This window comes from Enoplosus armatus, chromosome 4, assembly GCF_043641665.1.
Source record: "Enoplosus armatus isolate fEnoArm2 chromosome 4, fEnoArm2.hap1, whole genome shotgun sequence".
NCBI lineage: Eukaryota > Metazoa > Chordata > Actinopteri > Centrarchiformes > Enoplosidae > Enoplosus > Enoplosus armatus.
Genome location: NC_092183.1, coordinates 19,524,352 through 19,547,373, shown reverse-complemented (window position 1 = coordinate 19,547,373; position 23,022 = coordinate 19,524,352). Strand labels below are relative to the sequence as shown.

General features: G+C 42.6%; 1 protein-coding gene across 1 annotated transcript; it reads left to right on the top strand.

Moving 5' to 3' along the window:
* Nucleotides 1-3,211: 3,211 nt before the first annotated feature.
* Nucleotides 3,212-22,544, top strand: LOC139283766 (rapamycin-insensitive companion of mTOR-like). Its single transcript, XM_070903800.1, has 37 exons — nt 3,212-3,260; nt 3,386-3,433; nt 5,128-5,225; nt 7,775-7,839; nt 8,133-8,264; nt 8,494-8,557; nt 9,085-9,211; nt 9,639-9,808; nt 10,180-10,247; nt 10,707-10,774; nt 10,902-10,984; nt 11,364-11,451; nt 11,697-11,787; nt 11,879-11,945; nt 12,152-12,232; nt 12,480-12,580; nt 12,790-12,955; nt 13,685-13,786; nt 13,872-13,918; nt 14,029-14,164; nt 14,280-14,479; nt 14,608-14,734; nt 15,066-15,230; nt 15,408-15,484; nt 15,603-15,681; nt 15,850-15,959; nt 16,045-16,132; nt 16,268-16,360; nt 16,453-16,559; nt 17,125-17,354; nt 17,436-18,540; nt 20,177-20,436; nt 20,540-20,746; nt 20,835-20,987; nt 21,632-21,755; nt 21,867-22,005; nt 22,103-22,544. Exons 1-37 carry the CDS (start codon nt 3,212-3,214, stop codon nt 22,181-22,183), a joined length of 5,196 nt encoding a protein of 1,731 aa, XP_070759901.1. The 3' UTR covers nt 22,184-22,544.
* The last annotated feature ends 478 nt before the right edge of the window (nt 22,545-23,022 follow it).

The window sequence follows — 23,022 nt, the reverse complement described above, 5'->3', positions numbered from 1 at the left end:
CGCAAGAAGGCGAGGGCACTTCATTTTGAAGGAGGAAAATCTGATCTGCCCCTGAATCAAGGTGAAATCGTCTACAATACAGGTACCTCAGAGGGGCAATGGCTGGCCAGGAAAATGGAGGGCTACTGTAAGTTGCAAACAGACATTCTGTGCTCACTAACAGTTGTAGAGGAGAAAGGAGAAAAGGGGATGATGGGGATATGTGTACACTAACATAATGTCCAGACAGTGATCTGTACTGATATATGGTCCTATGTTCTTTCAGATGACAATGTCAAGACTGAGTCTGTCGATACAGGCCATGATGAGGAGGAGCCAGGGCCTATGTTTTACCAGCCTGAAGCAGAGTCAGACATTTATGATGACATTGGGGCACCAGCTGAGGTTTGCAGGTGCAAAATGCCTCTAAAATACTGCAGGAACATCTTGAAAGACAAAAATTAGAGTGTAGTTTTTCTGTCACGCCTATTATTACGACCTCTTGCTGATTTTATGGTTTCTCTCCCTTTTAGTGGGCTCAACATGTTAAATCGTAAGTAGCTGCTTTTAAGTAATTCAATTTGTTTAAATATGACAATGTAATAATAAGTAACACTGTCATCATTTGTTCTTTCTTCTTGTTTTTGAAACAGTCGGGGAGGATGATGTTTATGACGATGTGGATAATCCAGACACAAGGTTGTACTCTTTTTGTATTTGTTACTGTAGAAATTGCAGTGGGTGCATTTAAAGTAGATGCTAATGATGTGGGAGACAACATTTTCTTTGATGGAATCAAGTGTAAGGTAGAATAAATACACAGAATAGAATGTACTAAAGAAATACTTCTAACAGTGCAAGTGTCCCTTGTAATTTTTTTCAACCCCCCCCCCCCCCAAATGTCAGTCAAAATGTATGTTATGTATGGGTGACACCTAGTGGTTAATATGATTATTGCAACTATCATAAACTGCTGCCATGATGGTTTTACACTTGAAACCTTGAAAATCTTGAACAACTAATTTAATCCAAGATAATTTTTCCCTACAAATACTACCTTTTGAATCGTATAATGTACAATTTTTGTTGAGGCTGAGTCAGAGAAGCGTTCATTTCAGAATCAGAATCAGAATCAGAAACTGTTTATTGCCAAGTAACATACATTACAAGGAATTTGCTGTGGTCTGAAGGTGCTATTGTTTTCATAACAAATAAGTAGAATATAAAAGCTAAAATAAGAATAAGAATACAAATAAGATAAGATAAATAACAACAGTGCAGTGACCAGAATAAAGTAAAGTGTCCAGGTAAAGTGTCCAGTAGGGGGTGGGTGCGTTAATGTAACGCAGGGGGGACAGGGGTGATGTACGTTAATATAACGTATAAGTAGTGTTTGTGTTCGGGGGTCAATGTAAGTTCGTCATTTCACTCTAAGACAACCCTTTCTGTAAGTATTTATGATATCCTGTTCATGAACTTTATTTTAATTTTATTTATTTATTTATGTTTAAATACCACCACACAGCATCTTCATAATGCTTTTTCTGTTTTCCCATCAGAGTTTCTAATCTGCCACAACCAACCACAGATGAAGGTAAATATGTCAGAATTTCTCCTAATATGTTTGTGGAGGTCATGGCAATGTTACATACTAAACATTAATTGTCTCTGTGCCCACAGATAATGTTTATGATAATGTTGATTCCCAGAATCATCCACTGCCTTTTGACAGGTAATAATGTCAATCACATATGTCAGAATATGTTCACCTACATATTGTTTCTCTTGTGTTTTTTTTAAGCTTACTACAAATATATATGGTATCCAACTGCTGCATGATGTAATGTCTGTATGACAGCATCTTATAGATCTGATTATTATTTCACACAGGTATGACATCTATGATGAAGTCAAAGAAGGTATGTTCTGATAACTCAAAATATAAAATTAACAGACTAGCAGTGGTGTAAAATAATTACATTTAATCATGTACTGTACTTGAGTATAATTTTGAGGGAAGGATATATTGTACTTTTAATTCCACTACATTTTATTTGACAGCTATAGTTATTAGTTATTCTGCACATAACATTTTACATAAAATACATGAGCGATTTATGGAATATGATTCATTTATTTCATTTGAGTACATTCAACTGATAATAATTCTGGACTTTTACATAACTAAAATTTTGAATGCATGACTTTTACTTGTAATGGAGTATATTTCACATTGTGGTATTTCTACTTTTACTTAAGTAGAGGATCTGAGTGTGTCCACCACCACTGCAGACCAGATATCCATTAGATTCAATGTAAAAATAAATAAATAAATAAATGAATTTTAAATGTCCTTTTTTCCACAGACTGTATCTATGAAATGGACTAATCCACTTTGATGATTGTGACACTGTGAAGATCACGGGTCAGAATCCCGGATCATTTTAATGCCACACATCAGTGTGCATTTGCGTTTGTGCGTTGTTGATGAACGAATTATAACCTGTAATCATCATTTACTGTTTAAATTATTGTGCATTTTCTAGATCAAAGAGCATGGTTAATAAAGATCCATTAATACATAAACTACATGATTCTTGATTAATACCTGATATTGATGAATATAATGCAACCTGTTGTAACTACCACTATTTGATGTTAAACTTGGCAGTGCTGGACTTTTGAACATTCACCATTGTAATGGTGACATTCTTTTACGAATATGGACAAATCCTGTGTATCTTCAGTAGATGTATTGGTTGGTAGATTATTTGGTTGGGGGAAATGTGTAGGAAACCATTCATATCATTTTTATATTTATTTATATTAGCAACTTCTCTACCTTGGGCATGGGTTATTCATTGTTAGTGCATACGTTGACTGTCAGAAAGACTGTACAATAATTGTAGGCTACATAAATTCATAATTGGGTGTGGTGAAGTTAGTTTTGCAGCCTATTTGAAATCTCTAATCTCTATTTTAAATGATGATGAGATCTGGGATGCAAACTATCCAGTGCCGCGCTGTTAAATAGCGCCCTCCTCTCTCACCATAATACTGTCACCAGGTCAGATTTATGTATTTATCCCTGATAGGATTAGAGTGGGATTAAGGAGGATCCGACTGATCTCAGGTCTGTGGGAGGTCTGCTGCGTCTGTCGCGGCAACCCCCGTTGTCTGTTTTCTCGCGAGAAGCCGCGAAGTTTCCGGTGTTGTGTATGTTCCTGGAAACATGGCGGCCAGCTTCCGCGGCCGTCCTATCCGGAGTCTTCGGATGCGAGGTAAGCGTGAAAAACTCGATTCAGTAATTAGTGTATTAGCGGGATATTGCAAAAATAGATTTTCTCAGGCACCTGATGACCCTGAAGTGATCCCTCACCATGTCCGCGGTGTGTGTTTTTGACAGGTCGGAATGACAGCGGGGAAGAGAACGTACCGCTGGATCTGACCAGAGGTAAGCAGAGGCTTCATCACATCACCCTGAAAGCGATTATTGTTCAAAATGGATGAGGAGCTTTTCTGCAAACACTAGCCATATGAAGTGAAAACCCCGTTAGTCGGTGCACTTGTCCTGTCATTGCTGTTGTCATTTCGTCAGTTTTCCCTTTCTGTTTCGTCTAATAACATTGCTAGCGATATCATAATAACAGGCGGTAGCGAGCTAACTAACTAGCTGAGTTAGCGTTAGCTAGCTGCCACGGCTAACCAGCCATGACGACGCTCTGTTGTTGTGATTGGTGTGAGTGGGCAAGATAGCCTGTTATTTTGCCAACCAACCATAAGTGCTGTAGTCATGCATTGGTCATCGCTGGCTGCATGAGAAATTTGGTTTCAAGGCTGTTAGCTGAGTAGCCTTTAGACAGCACATTGTGCGCAGGGTAGTTTTTCAAGTGGCACACTGATTCACGGCTGCACAGCCTGGTCAGATTTACTCCTCCAGCAGCAGGACAGCATACCAATTTGTTTACATGGAGCAGCAGTTCTCTGTCCCATTCTTTAGGACCCAGACACCGGCTGGTTTTATTCCAACCGTGTAAACCATGGGAATGGCAGATGAATCCAGCATAAAAGGCCAACACTATTTTCGTCTCATTGTCATGATTTTAACCCCCTATATAAGGGATGGGGTACACTTAATCTGTGAGCTGTTTCATCGTGGATTTTTTTCGTAGGATATTGGTCAGCCTCAATGTGTCATTTCAGGTCTGGGTGTGTGCTTCATGACATTATGGTGGTGTTTCACAAGAGCTTTGTGCACTCCTAAAACTGAAGACTAAATTTCACGCTCAAGGGTTCAAGACCAGGAAACCCAAAATGCAAAGTCCATGTCAAATGTTCATTCTTACACGGGACACATGCTCAAACAAATCCTTTTGCAAGAGACTATTGCATGTATAGATAGATTCCCATCGCTGCCTATCAACCAGTGGACCTCTGGTTATATCTGATACATTTATGCAACATTATATTTTACTCTAAGATTGACTGAACATACTGGGTTAATTTCTTAAAATTTAATATCGCAGAGTAAATAACACTGTGGTTTAGTATTTTTCTCCTATAGATTAAAGAACATTTGTACATTTTGTACTTATTTAGGTAGAACAATTTCAGTGCTTGCAAAACAGTTTGCAGTAGTCCAATATTTTGAAACTCTGGTCTGGTGTTTTAAGTTATTGTGACGAATAGTGATTGCTATTACTGTTTGACAGATAGAAACTATATCTGGCTCATCGTCTGGTAAACTTTGTTACTGAGGAGAAAATATTTCATGCAATTCATTATGCCTGTGTATTCATAGTTTCTGCAGCATTTATCTTTTTCTTGAAATGCAGTATCTTGAACTGGTTTCCATGTGAACTGAACTACTCTTGAGGCACTGATTCTTTTTAAGGGAATACTCTGTTTTGAAAACCATCTGTCTTTTGTTGAGAGTTGAAAGGAACTGAAAACATATAACACTTCCCTCCTCAAGTCTCGCTTTTACAGTCTAGACCTTGTTTTGACTGTACACACTAAATTAGTTTGACCAGCTAAACCAACATCCTTCCTGCAAACATATCAATTACGGTTAGTCTGCCGATATTATGGCAATATGGCTTAATGCTTGTCTTAGTTACATTGTATTTCCCTTTCTTTCTCCTGCAGAGCCATCAGAAAACTTCCGTGAAATCCTTCAAAATGTGGCCAAACCGCACGGAGTCAGTAACATGCGAAAACTGGGCCACCTGAACAACTTCATAAAGGTGAGGCTGTCAGGCTATGATGCTTTTACCCCATTGTTTTATTTGTTATATTAGGCAGTGTTGACAACACTGAGTGAAAGTGTCAAGTTGTTTTATTCCCAAAACCAACAGGAAGACCCTGGTGAAGCTGTAGATACAAACATGCAGCTTTTCAAGAGGGTTGACTCACTGTTCAGATATCTTTAAGATTGACTAGCTGTGCTCCCCCTCCTCTATAGTGTCACCACCGACCTCTCCCTGGTCCTCCTCTCTTGGGTGTTGCTGCCAGCAGGCCTAGCTGTGCCTGTCATTGTGACACTGACAGTGAATGTAACAGAAGCTCTAGGGATGCGAAAGCACTCTAACGCGCCCTAACATGCATCAAGAGCAGCACTCTTACTTTGAAACCTGAGATTTCTAATGCCTGGTTGTTCTTATGAACCTCAGACACTCCCAGTTCTCTCTGTTTGTATGTATGTGCATGGATGATGAACTATCAGTCTCAGTTTTGCACTGTAATGTTGATAGTAAAAGCAAAGATATGAGTACATATTGTGCGATGTACATCCAGATTTCTCTTATGTCGATGAAAGCAACTAAATTGTGTGTTCAGGTGAACTGAGACATAAAACAAGTGATCATGGACAGTAGGAGGCACCAGAACAGGGGTTTAAAATGCTGAGACCAAGCTGAATAACTGGGCTGTGCCTGTCCCACTTGATCAGCAGCTGATGGCTGTGATACACAGATTTATTGTATGCAAATGAAAAAAGGAGGAAGAAGAGATTTAGTTGTTTGTGCAAGTGCAATGGAAGTTATTTTCACATGTAAACAGTGGTTTTAGATTTTAGCATTAGTGTGGACTGTGTCAGCCCTATGATGGACTGGTGACCTCTCCAGTGTCTTTTGCTCCAGTTTTCCTGTTATTTTAACCCGTAATAACAGGGTGTTGGAAATTACTTACAAAACTGTAGGCAAAGTATGAGGGGAAAACATTTATTTGATTATCTTTGCTCACCATCACCTCATTGAGAAATGGCAAAGCTATATGCACAACTGTCCAATTCACCATCCCGAGCCTCTGATTCCTGCTCAGACGTTTGCTGATTTTTGCTGAGCGATCTGCTGCCTTAAACCAGGTCTGACTTTCTGTCACTGACATATTTTGACCAATCGCTGGTGGCCGCACAGCCAATGAGTGTTTGCCTCGTGGAGCTGGCACTGTAGCAAGCTGAAGGCTGAGTGTGGGCCTGAGTTGAGTGTCTCTAATCCATACACCTAACTCTCTTGTTTACAACTGACAGGAGGGTAATAGCCATGACGTGTGTTTGTGTGTGTCTGTGTATATACGTCTGTTAGAGCACCATGCCTCTGATTCCTTATAAGGGTTCCAGGACAGTGAGGGTGACCTAATCCCCCCAGAGAGTGTCACATGCCCCTCTCCCCATCTCTTCTCCCCTCCTCCTGCCCGCTTGGGCTCTGACATCACAGCTGGTTTAAAACAACCCCCTACACACCATCCCATCCCGCTCCGTCTCTCCTCCTGCTCTGCGGTTTATGATGAAGGAGAGAGGACATTTAATTCTAGAACAATTCACACAAAAATGACCCGTTTAATTCACTCATCGGCTCCACTGCTGGTGCTGCATCGAGATAGGCAAGGGTAGACTGGTCTACTGTGATGGTGTAGCACTGACTTGATGGTAGCGCTAGCGTGCCTCGGGGTGCCTGTGAGAAATGGCAGCATCGTTTGCCCAAGGAGCTCATTGCTTTGTGCTTATAATGAGTGTCAGACTGTTCGGTTGTTAGCTTTGGCCTGCCACTTGACACCGACTATTACTGAAGACTTATTGTTTTTATAATAAACTGCTTTTGTGCACATAAAATCTGAATCTCGTATACACCGGCTGTGTGTGGGCCTCTGTTTATGATGGAGGACCTGTGGTGAGGGAGCTGCTAAAAGTGGCAATTCATGCTAAAAACAGGGTCCATTTCCAGGCCTGGTAGGGTACAAAAAACAAGCAGAGGAATACAATACAGTTAGTCAAACTGTTGCTTACTTTCTGTTATCACCCTTTATTTTCATACATCCAACACGTATATTCATACAAGCGCATGCACCCACAAACAACAAATGGTGGAGGTGACACAAGCCAACACCCACGACTGGACCTGTGAATGTGTTGCCCCAACGCTTTTGTAATTATAACCTCCATCTACCACCAGTGAAAGCATAACATTATCCAGTCACAATTCACCTACTCCAAACAAGTCAGCATGTAACAGACAAATGGAAAAATACAACAAACACACCTGCATGGCTCCTGCAGCACCCTGCAGGAAAGTGTTGTGCTGTTTGTTAGTTGTTGTTAGTTTGATGTTGTCTTTGACTCAAACACCCAGGCGAAGGAGGGTGCCATTTTGGAGTTGCTGAACTCCCTTATAAACACCTTGAGGGGCCAGAGTTCTACCATAAGGCCTGTGCTAGTCTTACTTTTGAGCAAAGCCATGTCATTGCATTCCTTGAGTAAATCAATTCATGTATTTTCCATTCTGTCTCTGTGTTATAGCTGCTATGCAGCATTAGCCACCGTGAGGAAAACTTTGGGTTTACATACGAAGAAATCATCATTTGGTAAGTGTTGTCAATAACCAGTGATTGTACATCATGTTCTGTTTAGCGACACGTGTTCCATTTCCAGTTCAGTGACTTGTTATTTATGCAGCCAAGTGAAATAGTTTGTAAGTAATCAGTCGTGATGTTTTGCATTTGGAACATTAATTTGATGAGCAGCAGGAATCAGAAAGCATCATGCTTATGAAAGAATTCAGGAAATAGAAGAGAAGTTTGTTAAGTCTTAATGAATCTTATGTCACGTCCATTTTGCAATTTTGGACTCATCGAAGTGTTTGATTTTTAACCCCCAGTCTGCGACTAGCTCTACTGAATGAGGCTAAGGAAGTGCGTGCCGCAGGGTTGCGGTCGCTCCGCTACCTCATTAGAGACACCACCGTGCTGCAGAAGGTCCTCAGACTACAGGTGGACTATTTGATAGCCAGGTGAGATCCTGCTTTGACCACAGTCAGGTAGAAAAGTGCAGTCTGGCTGACTTTTCATTTTGTGGGTCAAAGAATATTGTTTTACTGGAAGTCACTTAATTTGTTCAAAAGTTCCTTTGAAATGTTATGCTTCAGTCACACATGTTTTTCTCCTGCTGACACATTTATTTTTCTCCTACTGTGATAAAGAGAAAAGGACAAGACTAATTATGCTTGTGTGCTTGTTTAGATGCATTGACATCCAGCAGAGCAATGAGGGGGAGAGGACTCAGGCTCTGAGACTAGTCCGAAAGGTAAGATAATATGTATTTTGTTTATTACCTCCACAGCCATTCTTTCTCTAATTGATTCAGTCACTATCATGTTGCTAGAGAAATTTGCCCTCTGCCCTCAGTGCTCAGCCTTAGTACCACCAGAAAGACTGTTGGGTTTGCAGCAGTGTCAGTGTGTGGACGGTTTACACGAATCTGCAGGCGAGGTTATTTATAGCTCTTTCTGTAGTTTACTGTAAACCCTCTTCACACTCACACTCATGTACACAGAGACACATAGAGTCAGGGTCTGGTTTCAGAAACCGACTCTTGGCCTTCCAGGCAGTAATACAACCCCTGTGTTCATTTCACGACATATAGCCTGGCCTCTTATCATAAAATACATTTCCGTTATCACTTCTTGGATTGTAAATTCTCACATATGTGACCCTCGGAGTGCATTCAGGAACTGAAAAGTGGCCATAAAAAACATTGTAGTTATTTTTTGGCCTCTGTTTGTCTGGACTTGTTTGATGACTCATTTTTTCCTCCCCTCCCTCCCTTTGTAGATTATCACTGTCAACGCGATGCTGTTCCCCAGCTCTATTGCAAACTCTCTAATTGCTGTGGGCACTGATGGACTACAGGAGAGAGACCGCATGGTCCGCGCGGCCATCGCCATTGTGTGTGAGCTCGGTGAGTACCTGGCCTTTTGAGATGGCGATAGTCAGGTCAAGTCGATTTTATTTAAATTATATCACAAATCACACATTTACCTCAAGGGGCTTTACAGTCTGTACAGCATACGGCACCCTCTGTCCTTAGACCCTCCGTTCAAATGAGGAAAAACTCCCCAAAAGAGCGGAGAAAAAATGGAAGAAACCTCAGGAAGAGCAACAGAGGAGAGCTGTGAATAGATTGTAACATACAGTATATGAAGAATATGAGCTACACAATGCAGATGTGAAAGAACTATTAATTCTGCAAACACAGTGGCTTTGTTAAGAGCCCTCAGGAAGTTGCAACATAATGGACATAAAGGAATTGTAAAATATCTAGGTTGTTATGAATGAATATGAAAAGCCTCTAATATGTCTTTGTTTTTGACTCGCTGCCTCTGTAGCCCTGAAGAATCCAGAGGTGGTGGCCAAACGGGGAGGCCTCTGCACCATCTTGAAGAGTGTGATTGACTGTCAGCTGAGTCGCATCAACGAAGCTCTGATCACCACCATCCTCCATCTACTCAACCACCCACGTACCCGGCAGTATGTGCGCGTTGACGTCGAACTGGAGGTACACACATACGCACTCATACACGCACACACAGATATGAATTCAGGGGAAGCTGCTGTTTATAAATGAGCCAGTGTGCTGGGAGTCATTCCAGCCAGGATTAGCAGCTGTAGGTTGCCCGTCTCTTTCCCATGGAGCTTACAGTAATCAGTTACAGCGTTTCTCTAAAGCCTCATTGTCTGTAAACAGACACCTGGGGCCGAAGCATCTCATCACCACAGTCATAATATCCACACCGATGTCATATGAGACCTACAGCAGATTAATTATTATTTCAAGGTGTTTCGTGGGAATATTTAAGAATGCTTCCACTTAATTTTCTGTTGTGTTTTGTACTTATCCATCTTTTGTGTGTGTGTTCGGTCCTTCAGCAAATCCTGGCACCTTTCACAGATTTTCACTACCGTCACAACGCTGACACGGCTGAAGGGCAACTCAAGTGAGTGTGTGTGTGTGTGTGGCATATGAAGAGTGTCACTGTTACAGTAGAAACAAAAAGATAGTGTTCTGACATTTCCCTCTGTTTACCGTTTGCTGTGTTCCTATATTGGTAGCACCATGCGTTGAGAAAGTTGAGGGTTTGTATAGTGTTTTTGTGATTGGACCCTTGTTATCAGGGCTGCTTGACTCCAGCATGACTTGCCTGAGGAAGTGGAGCAGGCAAAGTCTGCTAATCCTTTAAGTCACCCTGAAAGGTTTTGCTTTTATATAAAAATATATTTTATTGATTCCCCTTGACTGCCTTTCGTGTTTTGCTTTTTGTTTTGCTTTTGTGGTGGAGTTTGATTCTTTGGGAAATGCTTTATAATGCTCTGTGAGAAGTACCTCACAGAGATCTTAATGTGTGTATGGAACATGGTGTCCTGTTTTTAAAGTGTTTGTGTTTTCATGTTCACAGGGAGGACAGAGAGTCCCGTTTCTTGTCGAGTAGAATGGCCATAGTGGCAGCCTTTCGCTCCTGGTCTGGTAAGGACTGAGATGTAGTACTGAATGTGGTTATTTAAGTGAGAATTGTAAATACATAGACTAGTTTGCTTCATAGTACTTGTGTTTTACTGTTGAATGTAACTCAAATGTCTCTTTCTTTACTCAGGGATTATCAACCTCTGCAAGGCTGGAAATTCTGGAATCCAATCTTTAATTGGCTTACTTTGCATACCAAATATGGAAGTTAGGGTGAGTATTGATAACAGATCTAATTGATAGATTGTCCCACTAGACTTCATTTTGCAGCTAGTGTTTCTATGTCAACAGTTACACCTCGCACTGGCCATGGCATGAGCCACGTAGACCTGTGTTCTTTTAAGATGGAGTACTTCAAATATAAAACTAAAACAAGACTTTCACCTGTTTTGGCGTGGAATCTGGTTGAAGTGTTTGAGCACTGAGTGAGGTATACTTGAAGGCAGCCATGGCACAGATAGATCAAATCTGATGTTATCACACACCAGTAATATTGAGGTATTAAAAGTGCTCCTTTGAGTGCTGGCAATTGTAGCTTGTGCTGTATCAAATGTGTGCGTATCTGATTGCTATAATACAATTTGCCCCGCAGAAAGGCTTGTTGGAGGTGTTATATGAGATATTCAGGCTCCCTGTACCCATTGTAACTCAAGACTTCACAGAAGCTCTTCTAAGTGTTGGTGAGTAAAATGTCTTTTTGTACCTTCAGAATTCATTTTATACTTCCTCCCAGTATCTCAGTATGGAGTAATTAGGGTGTTTTTATATACAGTGCTTAATATGTCATAGCAAGTGGCTTTGTATGATCATGACAAAAAGCATACTCCAAAGTCTGACACTAAAATGCTTTGGTGCTCTTAGAACCCAAATGAGTCCATCATTTACACACAGAGTTTGAGGTAATGTTTGCTCTGGTCTTCTTCAGACCCCGCCAGGTTCCAGGACACCTGGAGACTGTCTGATGGGTTTGTTGCTGCTGAGGCCAAAGTCATCCTTCCCCATCGGGCCCGCTCGAGGTGGGAGATGACACGAGAGAACAGAAATTAAATAGCGACTGTCAGTTGTTTACACGAGCCATGAAATGATTTTTTCTGTTTGTGTCATTAGGCCTGATCTGATGGACAACTACCTGGCCTTTGTTCTGTCTGCCTTCATCACCAGTGGGCTGTTAGAGGTGAGCTGAGTGGTTTTTTTTTTTGTTGTTTTTTTTTTTTTTGCTTGAATATTTTTTAGGGGTATCACACATTATGGCTTCTCTGATTGCTTTGTGTTACAATTCTACACCACATATTTGCATTACATTTGTGCACAGCAGTTCTGCATTTTGAATGTTGCTGTTAAACCATATCCTCCTGTCTATTGTCACCTTTGTCACTATAGGGTCTTGTTGAAGTTGTGACCAGTAGCGATGATCAGCTTGCTGTCAGAGCCACCATCCTCTTGGGAGAACTTCTACACATGGTAATATTAAAATGTGGGAAGTATCTCGGACACATTTATTTATAGTATTGTTTGACACCCTGAAATCTAGCTCACAAAAAAAAGAAACAAGACTTAAATGTTTGTGCTTGTGTGTCCTGCAAAGTAAACATTGCATAAGTCTGGAAGATTAGTGTTCTTACAAAAGCTGCCTGCGACAGCTGAGTTATTGTGATTCTAATACTAAATGCATTTTTTTCTTTTTCCTCCACCCTCCCCTCTTGTTTAGGCAAACACCATCCTTCCTCATTCCCACAGTCACCACCTGCACTGTCTTCCCACCCTCATCAACATGGCAGCCTCCTTTGACATCCCACAGCAGAAACGACTGTGAGTACACTCAGACATGCGTGTCTGTTTTCACTTACAAAAATCATTTACAGTCCTAACTCATTTATTTACCAGACATGCTCTTGTAACAGTGAACATGGTACAGAAGTGAACTATGAACTTAACATATTATGAATGTACCTTTCAAACCATTTGCAAACCAAATTTCTGAAAAATCCAAACATCCCTCATGTTTATTGTGGTTCCAGTCGGGCAAGTGCAGCAGTCAACAATCTGAAGCGTTTCCATGAGAAGAAGAAGAAAGGTTTGAAACCACACAGTCTTTACCTGGACCAAGTCATCCGCAAGTCTGTGTCTTCACACAGCCGCCGAGAGTCACACTCACGTGTCCACAGGGACATCTATGTCATTAAGGTAAATATGAACATGCTTTTCAAATTCTACATTTTAAGTGTAGCTGCCTCTGTGCCTCAGCAATATATTAAGGTAGTTGAAAGGAATACGTTTAGGGAAAGATGCTTATTTGCCATCTTATCCACAGTTGATGTCAAATTCATCTTTGTGCGTTCAATACAAATATCTGGGGTGTGTTTAGTTTAACTTGGCACAAACACTGAAAAAGGGAAGAAGTTAGCTTCCCTCTCAAATGAAAACAATGGTCTTTTATATTATTTTATAGGATTATTATTTTGATAGAGAACAAGCTATATTGTTTATATAATATTGTTTAGAGTTTGGAAAATGTACAAAGCCAGCTGTGTGCAGCCAGATGCTGTTAGTCAGCAAATGGCTTCGGTATGTATATTAACTGCTACTTAAATCACAATGTGTCATTTCTACATGACAACACACAAGATACAATTTGAGAATGAGGCAGCTTTGAAGTTATAAGAAGGGACCTTGACGAAGCTAGGCTAGCTGTTTGCCTTTGCTTTCAGTGTTTGCGCTCAGCTTCGCTAAACACACCAAAGAGGTTGTAGTTTACTGCAGTTTTAAGACAGATGTGCTGTTTGGCACAATGATTATTTAATTTTTTTGCATTATAATGAGTGCTTCTTACTTTGCACACAATAAGTATCAATATCTTTTGCATTTCTGTTATTTTTACATTGTCAAATCAATGTTTTCTGTATTTGTGTTCAGGACACAGAAGAAGCACTGATGATGAACCTGAGAGACAGCCACATTCTCAACCACAAGCACAACCTGGAGTGGAACTGGTTGCTTATTGCCACCATCCTTAAGGTCAGGATGTTCTCATGTAGCACAGCTGACTCTGTTTTCAGTGTTTTTTCTCGTCTAATGTTTAAATGTTGTTTTTCTCTCCCAGTGGCCAAATGTAAACCTCAGGAACAACAAAGACGAACAGATGCACAAGTAAGATTCCTTCATATCATCGAAAGCCACTGAAACATTTTAAAAATAGTTTGGCGGATTTTTTTCTGACATCTTGTTTTCAATCCATCTTTGCTTTCTGTGTGGTGCAGGTTTGTGCGCAGGCTGCTGTTCTTTTATAAGCCCAGTAGTAAGTTGTATGCGGGGCTGGCGTTGGATCACCCAAAGGCCAGGCAGCTCACTGTGGTTGGCTGTCAGTTTGTTGAGTTCCTCATGGACTCGGATGAGGTTAGAGAAGTGCCCGTACACACAAAAATGCACATTCCTGTAACTTTTTGTCATTTTCTAACTTGCCTCTCCTCTCCTGTCTGCCCTCTCTGTCATCTCTTCCCTCTGTCAACAGGATGGCCAGGGTTACTTGGAGGACCTGGTGAAGGACATGGTGTCATGGCTGTCCTCGTCCTCAGGGCTGAAGCCTGAGCGCTGTCTGCAGAGTAACGGCCTCCTCACCACACTCAGCCAACACTACTTCCTCTTCCTGGGGACGCTCTCTGCACACCCACAGGGAGTCAAACTGCTGGAGAAATGTGGCCTGTTTCAGTGGTGAGTGTACAGAAAACAAAACCTTGCATAGACATTCGTATGAGCTTCCGTAGGCCCATAGAATGTAAAAGTAAATTGAAGCATTTTATTAAGATTCTGTCAACAGCACTTGTTTTCTGTTTTTTCAGCCTGCTGAATCTGTGCTCTGTGAAGAACCAGGATGCTGTGCTGAAGCTTGCTGTATCCACACTGGACTACAGCAGAGACGGTTTGGCCAGAGTGATCCTCTCCAAGATCCTCACTGCTGCTACTGATGTAAGACAGCCACAACAACAAGAGGGATTGACATACAAACAAAAAATACCTCTAAAAGTTTCACAAGTTGTCAATAAATGCACAGTTTTTCAAACATTAGATATCACATTGCGAGTCATTATATACAAAATCATATTAGTGCAAAAAAACATTATGGACCCCAGGTGTATGGGGATTGGCGACTTGATTGAGACTTGAAAGACAGAGTTAAATAATAATACATTTAAATCTACTCTGCTAATCACTGCATTGTTCCTGAATCTACAAGAACTGCTAGTAACCTCCTAATGCCCCCCTTTTCTCCCACAATGCTTCTTGTCTTACGGAGCAGGTGTGCAGGTTGTATGCCACCAAACACCTCCGCGTGCTGCTGCGTGCGAGCGTGGAGTTCTTCAGTAGCTGGGGCATGGAGCTGCTGGTCACACAGCTTCACGACCACAGCAAGGCCGTGTCCATGGAGGCCCTGGACATACTGGACGAGGCCTGCGAGGACAAGGTGACTGCTTGAAAACGCATGCGTCACTTAGAGAGCTGTTTGTCAGACATGGGTGCATTCTTCACGCAGTTTTACTTCCATAGTGTTAATGGTAAAAGGCGGTGCTGAAATATGAATGTGTTGAAAGACAATTAGATTGACCTGTTGTCTGATTTGGTATGTTGTGCTGGTTCACAGGCCAACCTCCACGCTCTAATCCAGCTGAAACCAGCTCTGTCCCACCTGGGAGACAAGGGCCTCCTGCTGCTCCTCAGGTGGGTGTTTACCACGACAGCACTGCTTACCAGACACGGCTTTAAAATATATGACATGTTTCTTTTATGTAGTCCAGCAGCCTTCTTGAATACACTGTACATCTTGTTTCTCGTTTAGGTTTCTGTCCATTCCTAAAGGTTTCTCCTACCTCAACGAGAGAGGTTACGTCAGCAAACAACTGGATAAATGGCAGAAGGTATTATCAGGAGATTGGCATACAGCAAAATAAATTGTCATTTGCAATCCACTTAATATAACAGTAATATTTTTTCAGTTTTGTTTGGCTACTATATTATCATAAGACCACACACTAATAGAGTTTTTTTTGTTTCACCCTTTGACCTAAATACCTTTTTGTTTGCAGGAATACAACCTTAAGTATGTGGACCTGATAGAGGAGCAGCTCAACGAAGCACTAACAACCTACCGCAAACCTGTTGATGGAGACAACTACGTCAGACGCAGCAACCAAAGGTGAGAAGCAGGAGTTTGTTATCACCCGACGAGCCACGGGATGCACTGCAGAGTGTGTGCTTAATTTCTCTGGTTGTGTCTCCAGGTTACAAAGACCAAATGTCTATCTCCCTGTGCACTTGTATGGTCAGCTGGTCCATGATAAGACGGGCTGTCATCTATTGGAGGCTCAGGTAACAACTTCAGCACAGCATGCTCTGTTCTTTCAAATGTTTAATTTGATATATTCCTGACTCTGGGGAGCAGTGGGTTGTGGAGATTTAGCAGCCTGTCCTCCTAATGTCTGCCCTTTTTCTGTTTGTCTCCAGAGTGTGGTTCCTGACCTCAGCTACACGGTTCGCTCCCCGATGCTGGACACCTGGGAGGGCATTAAACAGCTGAAGGCTGCTCTCTGGGCCCTGGTCAGTATCATGTCACCTCAGTTACTCTGCTACTATAATGATAATATTTACAAAGAGATGGCTCTGATGGTGTATGTTGTTTTTCCTCACAGGGCAACATTGGCTCTTCAAACTGGGGTCTGAATCTCCTGCAGGAGGAGAACGTCATTCCTGACATCCTCGCGTTGGCGCAGCACTGTGAGGTGCTGTCAGTACGAGGGTAAGCTTATCGTTTTCGTTTTTTTACCAAAAGTAAAGGAGTAGATCACTTTAAACAGATGTTCACCTAGATTTTATGTCCCCATGCATCTAAAACTTGTTTTGATTTCTCCTGCAAGAACACAGTGTTCACAGTAAACAGGGTTTTCTGGCGGTGAGGGCAGCGCAAAATATAGTTGCATTAATAAACAGTGAAAATGAAAATGAACTACTTATTATGCTGCAGACCAGCAAGCCCTCAAAGTCATTATAAACTGGATATCTGCATTATTTGCTATCACACAGTGCTGTGGGAACTCCTCTTGTCCCTCAGTCTTAACAATATATTAAAGATGCCCAAACTGTTGTGAAATGAGCATTTTGACTTCAGCTGCCCCTCAAAATTTTACAGAAGGAGGATGTTTATCTTTTATTCAGCTACATTTGGTTAGTCATGTTGACCTGAATTCTCTCTCCAACAAAACAAATAAAGCAACGGCACATATTTCTGAAAGTATAAAGTGAGTCGACAGAACATATTTGCATGTTTAGATGCATGTTTACTAACCGTCCTCTCCCATCCACAGGACATGCGTTTATGTGCTGGGTGTGATCTCCAAGACCAGGCAGGGTTGTGAGGTGCTGAAGCAGTACGGTTGGGATGCAGTCAGACACAGTCGCAGGACGCTGTGGCCTGTCACTCCGGAAGAGGTCGACGCACAGCTGACCTCTGAACTTTCCTCAGTACCGAGCACGCTCAGTCTGAACTCTGAATCCACCAGCTCGCGCCACAACAGCGAGAGCGAATCTCAACCAAGTACGTAGTAATTGTAATTATGGTAGACATTAACCCATTAATGCTCCTATTGTGTTCTTAATTCACTCCTTGTTCTCTCAGACATGTACATCCTGGACGATGACAAGTGCGATGTTCTGGATCAGTCCGACGAGCCCTCTTTCTATCTACACTCCAAACCAGTCAAGGACCGCAGCCCCTTCACAATCCTGGCCTCCACTCGCTTCGTTCGCACTCGCTTCCTCAACTCCCTGTCCCTCCCCAGCAAGAAGCTGCGCTCCACCAGCGACCCCAAGACCCCAACAGGCTCTCGCACCCCTACTGAACTCAAGACGGGGAGTATGAGGCGGAATAGGACAGTGACGGAGCCCTCCGTCTACAGCCCAAACCAGGGGGACGTCTTCACCTCTGTGTTTAATGGCAGAGGAATGCCGAAGAGTCCCACAGTCAGCCTGGAGACGTCCTTTGTCGGGACCAGGGGGGGCTCTGAGGAGCAGCTTGTGGATGGCAGGCTGGCAAGGGGAGGAGGCTCAGGCCTTGGACTCAGTGGTCTGGGAGGGCATGGGGCCGTGGAGCACCCCAGCCGGGAGAGGGAGCAGAGCAGCCGAGAGCGCCTAGCAGGAGACGGTGGCTCCTCGTCTAGTGGAGGCAATGTGGGAGGGGGCGGAGTAGGTGGCGGAGGTACTCAGTTTAAAAGCCGCAGTCAGAGCTTTAACACGGACACCACAACCAGCGGCATCAGCTCCATGAGCTCCAGCCCCTCCAGGGAGACCGTTGGAAACCCTGAGCATCCCGAACCCGAACCAGACTCCTCTGACTGTGTGAGCCTCAACACAGTGGTGTCAGCCAAGACTGTCAAAACGCTCTCTTCCCTCACCCCCCAGGCTCAGACCAACCACATGTCCATGTCCAAGTCCTCCACTGTCTCTCTGGTACCGCCGGGCTCCTCGCACACTCTCCCCCGCCGAGCTCAGTCTCTCAAGTCTCCTTCAGTAACCACCATCAAGAGCCTGACTGACTGTAGCTTCATGTACACCAGCCCACGGGACGCGCTGGGCTACGCTACACTGAAGAGGCTGCAGCAGCAGAGGATACACCCGTCTTTGTCTCACAGCGAAGCGCTGGCTTCACCGGCCAAAGACGTGCTGTTTACTGACACCATCACTATGAAGACCGGCAGCCTGGACTCCAGATTAACGCCTCGCAGGTAAATCAGCCATCGCTGCAGGACAACTTGACAGAGAGACTCTGTTGCAACTGAATGTATCTATTTGTTCTTTGTCCACATCAATGTGTTGATGACTTTTTTTATGATATGTTCATTGTTGCATGAATGGAAAGATGTGTGTTTACTGAGAAAAACTCAAAACCTGCCTCCATTTGTGCCTCTGTAGCCTGAGCAGTTACGTGTATGAGGTAGGGTTTTGGTTTCTGTCTACCTTGGCAATGACAGATGTGAGTGTGTCTTTTTGTGCACCTTCTGCTATGTCTGTCAGGCTATCGGACAGAAGGGGGACCTGTCCAGAACCCAGCGTCTTAAGTCCATACCGCAGGCTGTCCAGAACACTTGTACCGCGGTGGGTGGACCTACCCAGTGTCCTCCTTTGTAGAGATGTAGCTTCTAGCACCGATCCATACAAGTCCAGGCATTCTTGCTGCTTTTACTTTAGTAGCAACTACATCTCTATGCCTACAGTTGTTTGGCCGTTGCTTTGACTCCTGTAGCCCCGTAGTGCGAGTTTGCCCCCTGTAGATTGGTGACAGTTGCTGGTTGTTCCCTCCTCTCAGAGCTGTGACCCTTCCTAGAGGTATAAACAGCACACAAGTAGAGATGGGTGCCACAACATAGGTGCGGCTATGCTGTTTGTTCCGGTATGAAATGGATTCTAAAACAAAGGCGGGTGAAGAAAGTTAGACAGCGCAGAAGGCAGGAGAAGGGGCAACATGCTCTTTAAATTTCAGGTGATAGATTAACACTCTTGCAGAGCATTAAATCACACGACAAAGAAATGATGAAGGAAAAAAGTAAACCAATTAACCTGTGAATCCTTTTTTTGATTAATCTATTGATGGTTTGGTCTGAAATGAAAGGAAAGAAAATAGTGAAAAAGAGCCCAAGGTGACATATTCAAATAGTTTGTTTTGTCTGTCCAGTCTGAATAGTTTTTATTTATTGTTGTTATTATTATTATTGTTATTATTATTATTGTTTAGTCTAACAAATATCAGAAAACAGTAAAGAATGCTATCACACGTTTGTAGAGGCCAAGCCAAAGTTTCAGGAAGCAAATCCTCACATTTTAGAAGCTTGAACCAGCGTTGTTGAGCGTTTCTGCCAGAAAAAAACTATTTGAATGATGAATAAATTAGCAAACTAGTTATTATATATATATAATAGTTTAATATTATAGTTATAATAGTAACTAATAGAATTATTAGGTCATACTTTTCAGCTCTAACCCCTTTTTTTACCTTTCTAATGAACTTCTGCCCCATTCAAACTCTTACTGGGTATTTTTTTTCTGTGTGAAGCTACTGACGCTGATCCTTGGGTGCTTTAGTGTATTTTAAAGTTATGCCAAAAGGTACTTGACATTGCTTTTAAGCAGTGATATCACACTGTGGATCGTGTCCTCTGCTGTGAGTTTACCTGTAGCTGCCGCCCTGATAGCTTGCTACAGTATGTGGGGCTTTAGAGCTCATTGTGATCCCAACCTCTGTCACTAAGTCTCTCTGTCTCTGTGCTTTTATCCAACATTTTTTCACTCACTCCTCACGTTCCTTTTCTGTCCCAGTCTCTCCCCCCGGATCCTCTCACGCACCTCTCCTCTTGCCCTCCCTAGGTTTCTGAAGGCTCTGAGCTTTGCCTCTCTGGATAAAGAGGAACTTCTCAGTCCCATCAACCAAAGCACCCTACACCGCTGCTCTTCAGTGCGCTCAATGGTCTCCAGCGCCACCTATGGGTGTAACGACGACTACGTTGGCCTGGCACTGCCCATGGACATCAACGATATGTTCCACATCAGAGACTCGGCCTACTTTCAGCAGAGGATCAGCCCGCCGTCTGAAGAGCGGAAACGCTTCCTATTTGGTGATGGAGATGGTAAATGCAGGTTTATGCCTGATTAAGTGAAATAATGAAACGAAGAGAAAGATTTTTAAACAGATTGGTGTGTTTGTGCTTGCCATGGTTTTTCCCTCTGTAGGTGATCGCCCTGCTGTCCCGCTACTGAAGCAGCAGTTCAGTATCTCTGAGCTGATTGTGTGCCGAGGCGACAGCCAGAACCACACGGTGGGTTCAGAGGAGACGGGACTGCAGGAGCACACTGACGAAAACTGCCTCTACTGTGTAGGAGCCATCGTCCTCGGATACCCCACACAGCCACAGATGAACAGCACACACCCTCGGACAGGTGAGCCTACACATGCACATTCAGTCGCTCACCTGGACCCACTTTAACCTCAGTGCAGAATAAAGCTAATTATCTTTTTTCCTGCCAGACTATGTCGACTTCCCATCATGGGGAGGGCAGAGCGGCCATCGTCTGGAAGTGATGCCTCAGTCCAAGTTCTCCGGGGTGTCAGGCTGCAGCGACGCTGCTGTGTCACAAGGCTCAATCTGTAGCACGCCCACACCTGCTGACATTGTCATAGGTAAGACCACAAAAAACTACAACCACTCGGGCCTGCCTTTTGTAAAATTCCTGTTTCATTCCCTTATTGTTGTAAAATGTGCTTCATTCCTACTGTGTGTTGTTTTTCAACAATTTTTCAGTATAACATTAGTTCTACTACAAATTTTGAATTTGTTTTGTATTTTCACCATATTAAATTCAATTGCACTATCACTGCCAATGGCTGAAATGTCTGAATGAAATTACTAAAACTCCAGTCTAAGATTTGTCTTCAGCATAGTTCTTTTTTTTTAATTTTCCCTTTTTTGTTTTAAATTGTGCCTTGAGTGTCTTGGCCTAGACAGGCACCAGTAGCAATGATTTGCAGACAAACAATCAAGACAGATAACACAAAATATGCCTCAGAATTTGTGGCTAAAAAAAAAAATCTGTCCATAAATACTTGATTCCAGTATAAAAAAAAAAGTAGCTGGCCAGTTGCTCCTGAACTGCTTGATAAAACTTATTATTATGGAATTATATCACTTACAGAGTGAACAAACATTGACACCTACCTGACAAGAACAAACCACGATGATAAAGAAAATGAAACAGTACTTGTTCAGTGGGCTTTATATTTACTGTATTTATTGTGGTGGATATTTATTTCTATATGTCATTTAGGAGGCAAGGCGATATCAGAAGATGGCCCCGCCTCCCGAGTCTTGCTGAGGAAGGAGGTGCTCCGCCTCATCATCAACCTCAGCTCCTCTGTAGGAACCAAAGGCCACGAAACAGGACTACTGACGTAAATCTCTCTCGCCTCCTTATTACGCACACGTTCTTTGAGATTGACGTTCAATTGCAGAACAATAGAACTCGTTTTTTAAGGCTTGTTCAATTTCTCCTTTTCCTGTAGGATAAAGGAGAAGTTTCCCTATGCGTTTGACGACATCTGCCTGTACTCCGAGGTTTCTCACCTCTTAGCCCACTGCATGTTTCGCCTGACCTCCAGACGTTTCATACAGGAACTCTTCCAGGACGTGCAATTCATGCCAGTAAGACGTCACACCACCTCTCCCCCTGTATTTTCTGAAACTCTACATCTTTGTGTTTACCATGCCACGTATTACATTCCTCTTTTCTTTTGTTCAGATGTTTGAGGAAGCAGAGGCAATCCTGACAAAGCTACCAAAACCTGTTGAAGAGGATGTCGACCCTCCTGCAGAATCCTGATCATCCTCCCCCCCCTTGCGTTTCCCCGCACAGCCCCGGTCCTGCCACCCTACAAACATGGAAAGAACAACTGAGAGAATATAAGTTATGGCTATAAGGATGGGGAGGCGTCTGGCATGTTTCTGTTGCTCAAAGCAGAGAGTACTACAGCCAAGCAAGAGGAGGAGGTGTCATCGCTCACCTTTCTTCTAGCAAACGCAAGCTGGAAACAAAGGACGTCGGTATCTGTAAACAAAATCTAACCCGACATGCCTAATGCTGTTTCAGACTTAGTTTTTTTTTGTTTGTTTGTTTTTTGTTTTTTTTACAGGAAAAAGGGGGAGCAGTTTAACCAAATACTGTTTTCAGATGGGTTGGCAATCTTGAGCATCACTCAATAATACATCAACATAATGCTTAAGGACAAGCTGGATCATTAAAGACTCACATTGTGTTTAAAAGAAAAAGAAAAAAGAAAAAATTCTCTCAACATTTTATCTCTTTCCAGAGGTGGTGTTTTTCTGTAATGAAATGAATAAGGCATGTTGTTGTGTCTACCCAGTGATTCCTTGGACCCTGCGTTCTTTTCTCCTTATGAAACAAAACACTACAGAGGGGGTCCTGCTGTGTTTTAAATATGTATCTGGATCCTTCCCGGTTCATGTCCCACCCCAACCTGCGATCTGTTCTAGCCAGATATGTGCTTTTGCTTCTCTTGCCTCACCACTTCCTACAACCTGTAGCCTCTTGTCAGCACAGACAGCCAATTACTTTTCTATTTCTTGTATCTCAGACAATCAAACATCACTAGTATTGTATTTTCTAAAGCACTATGTATGCCACCCTTACGCCGTACATGA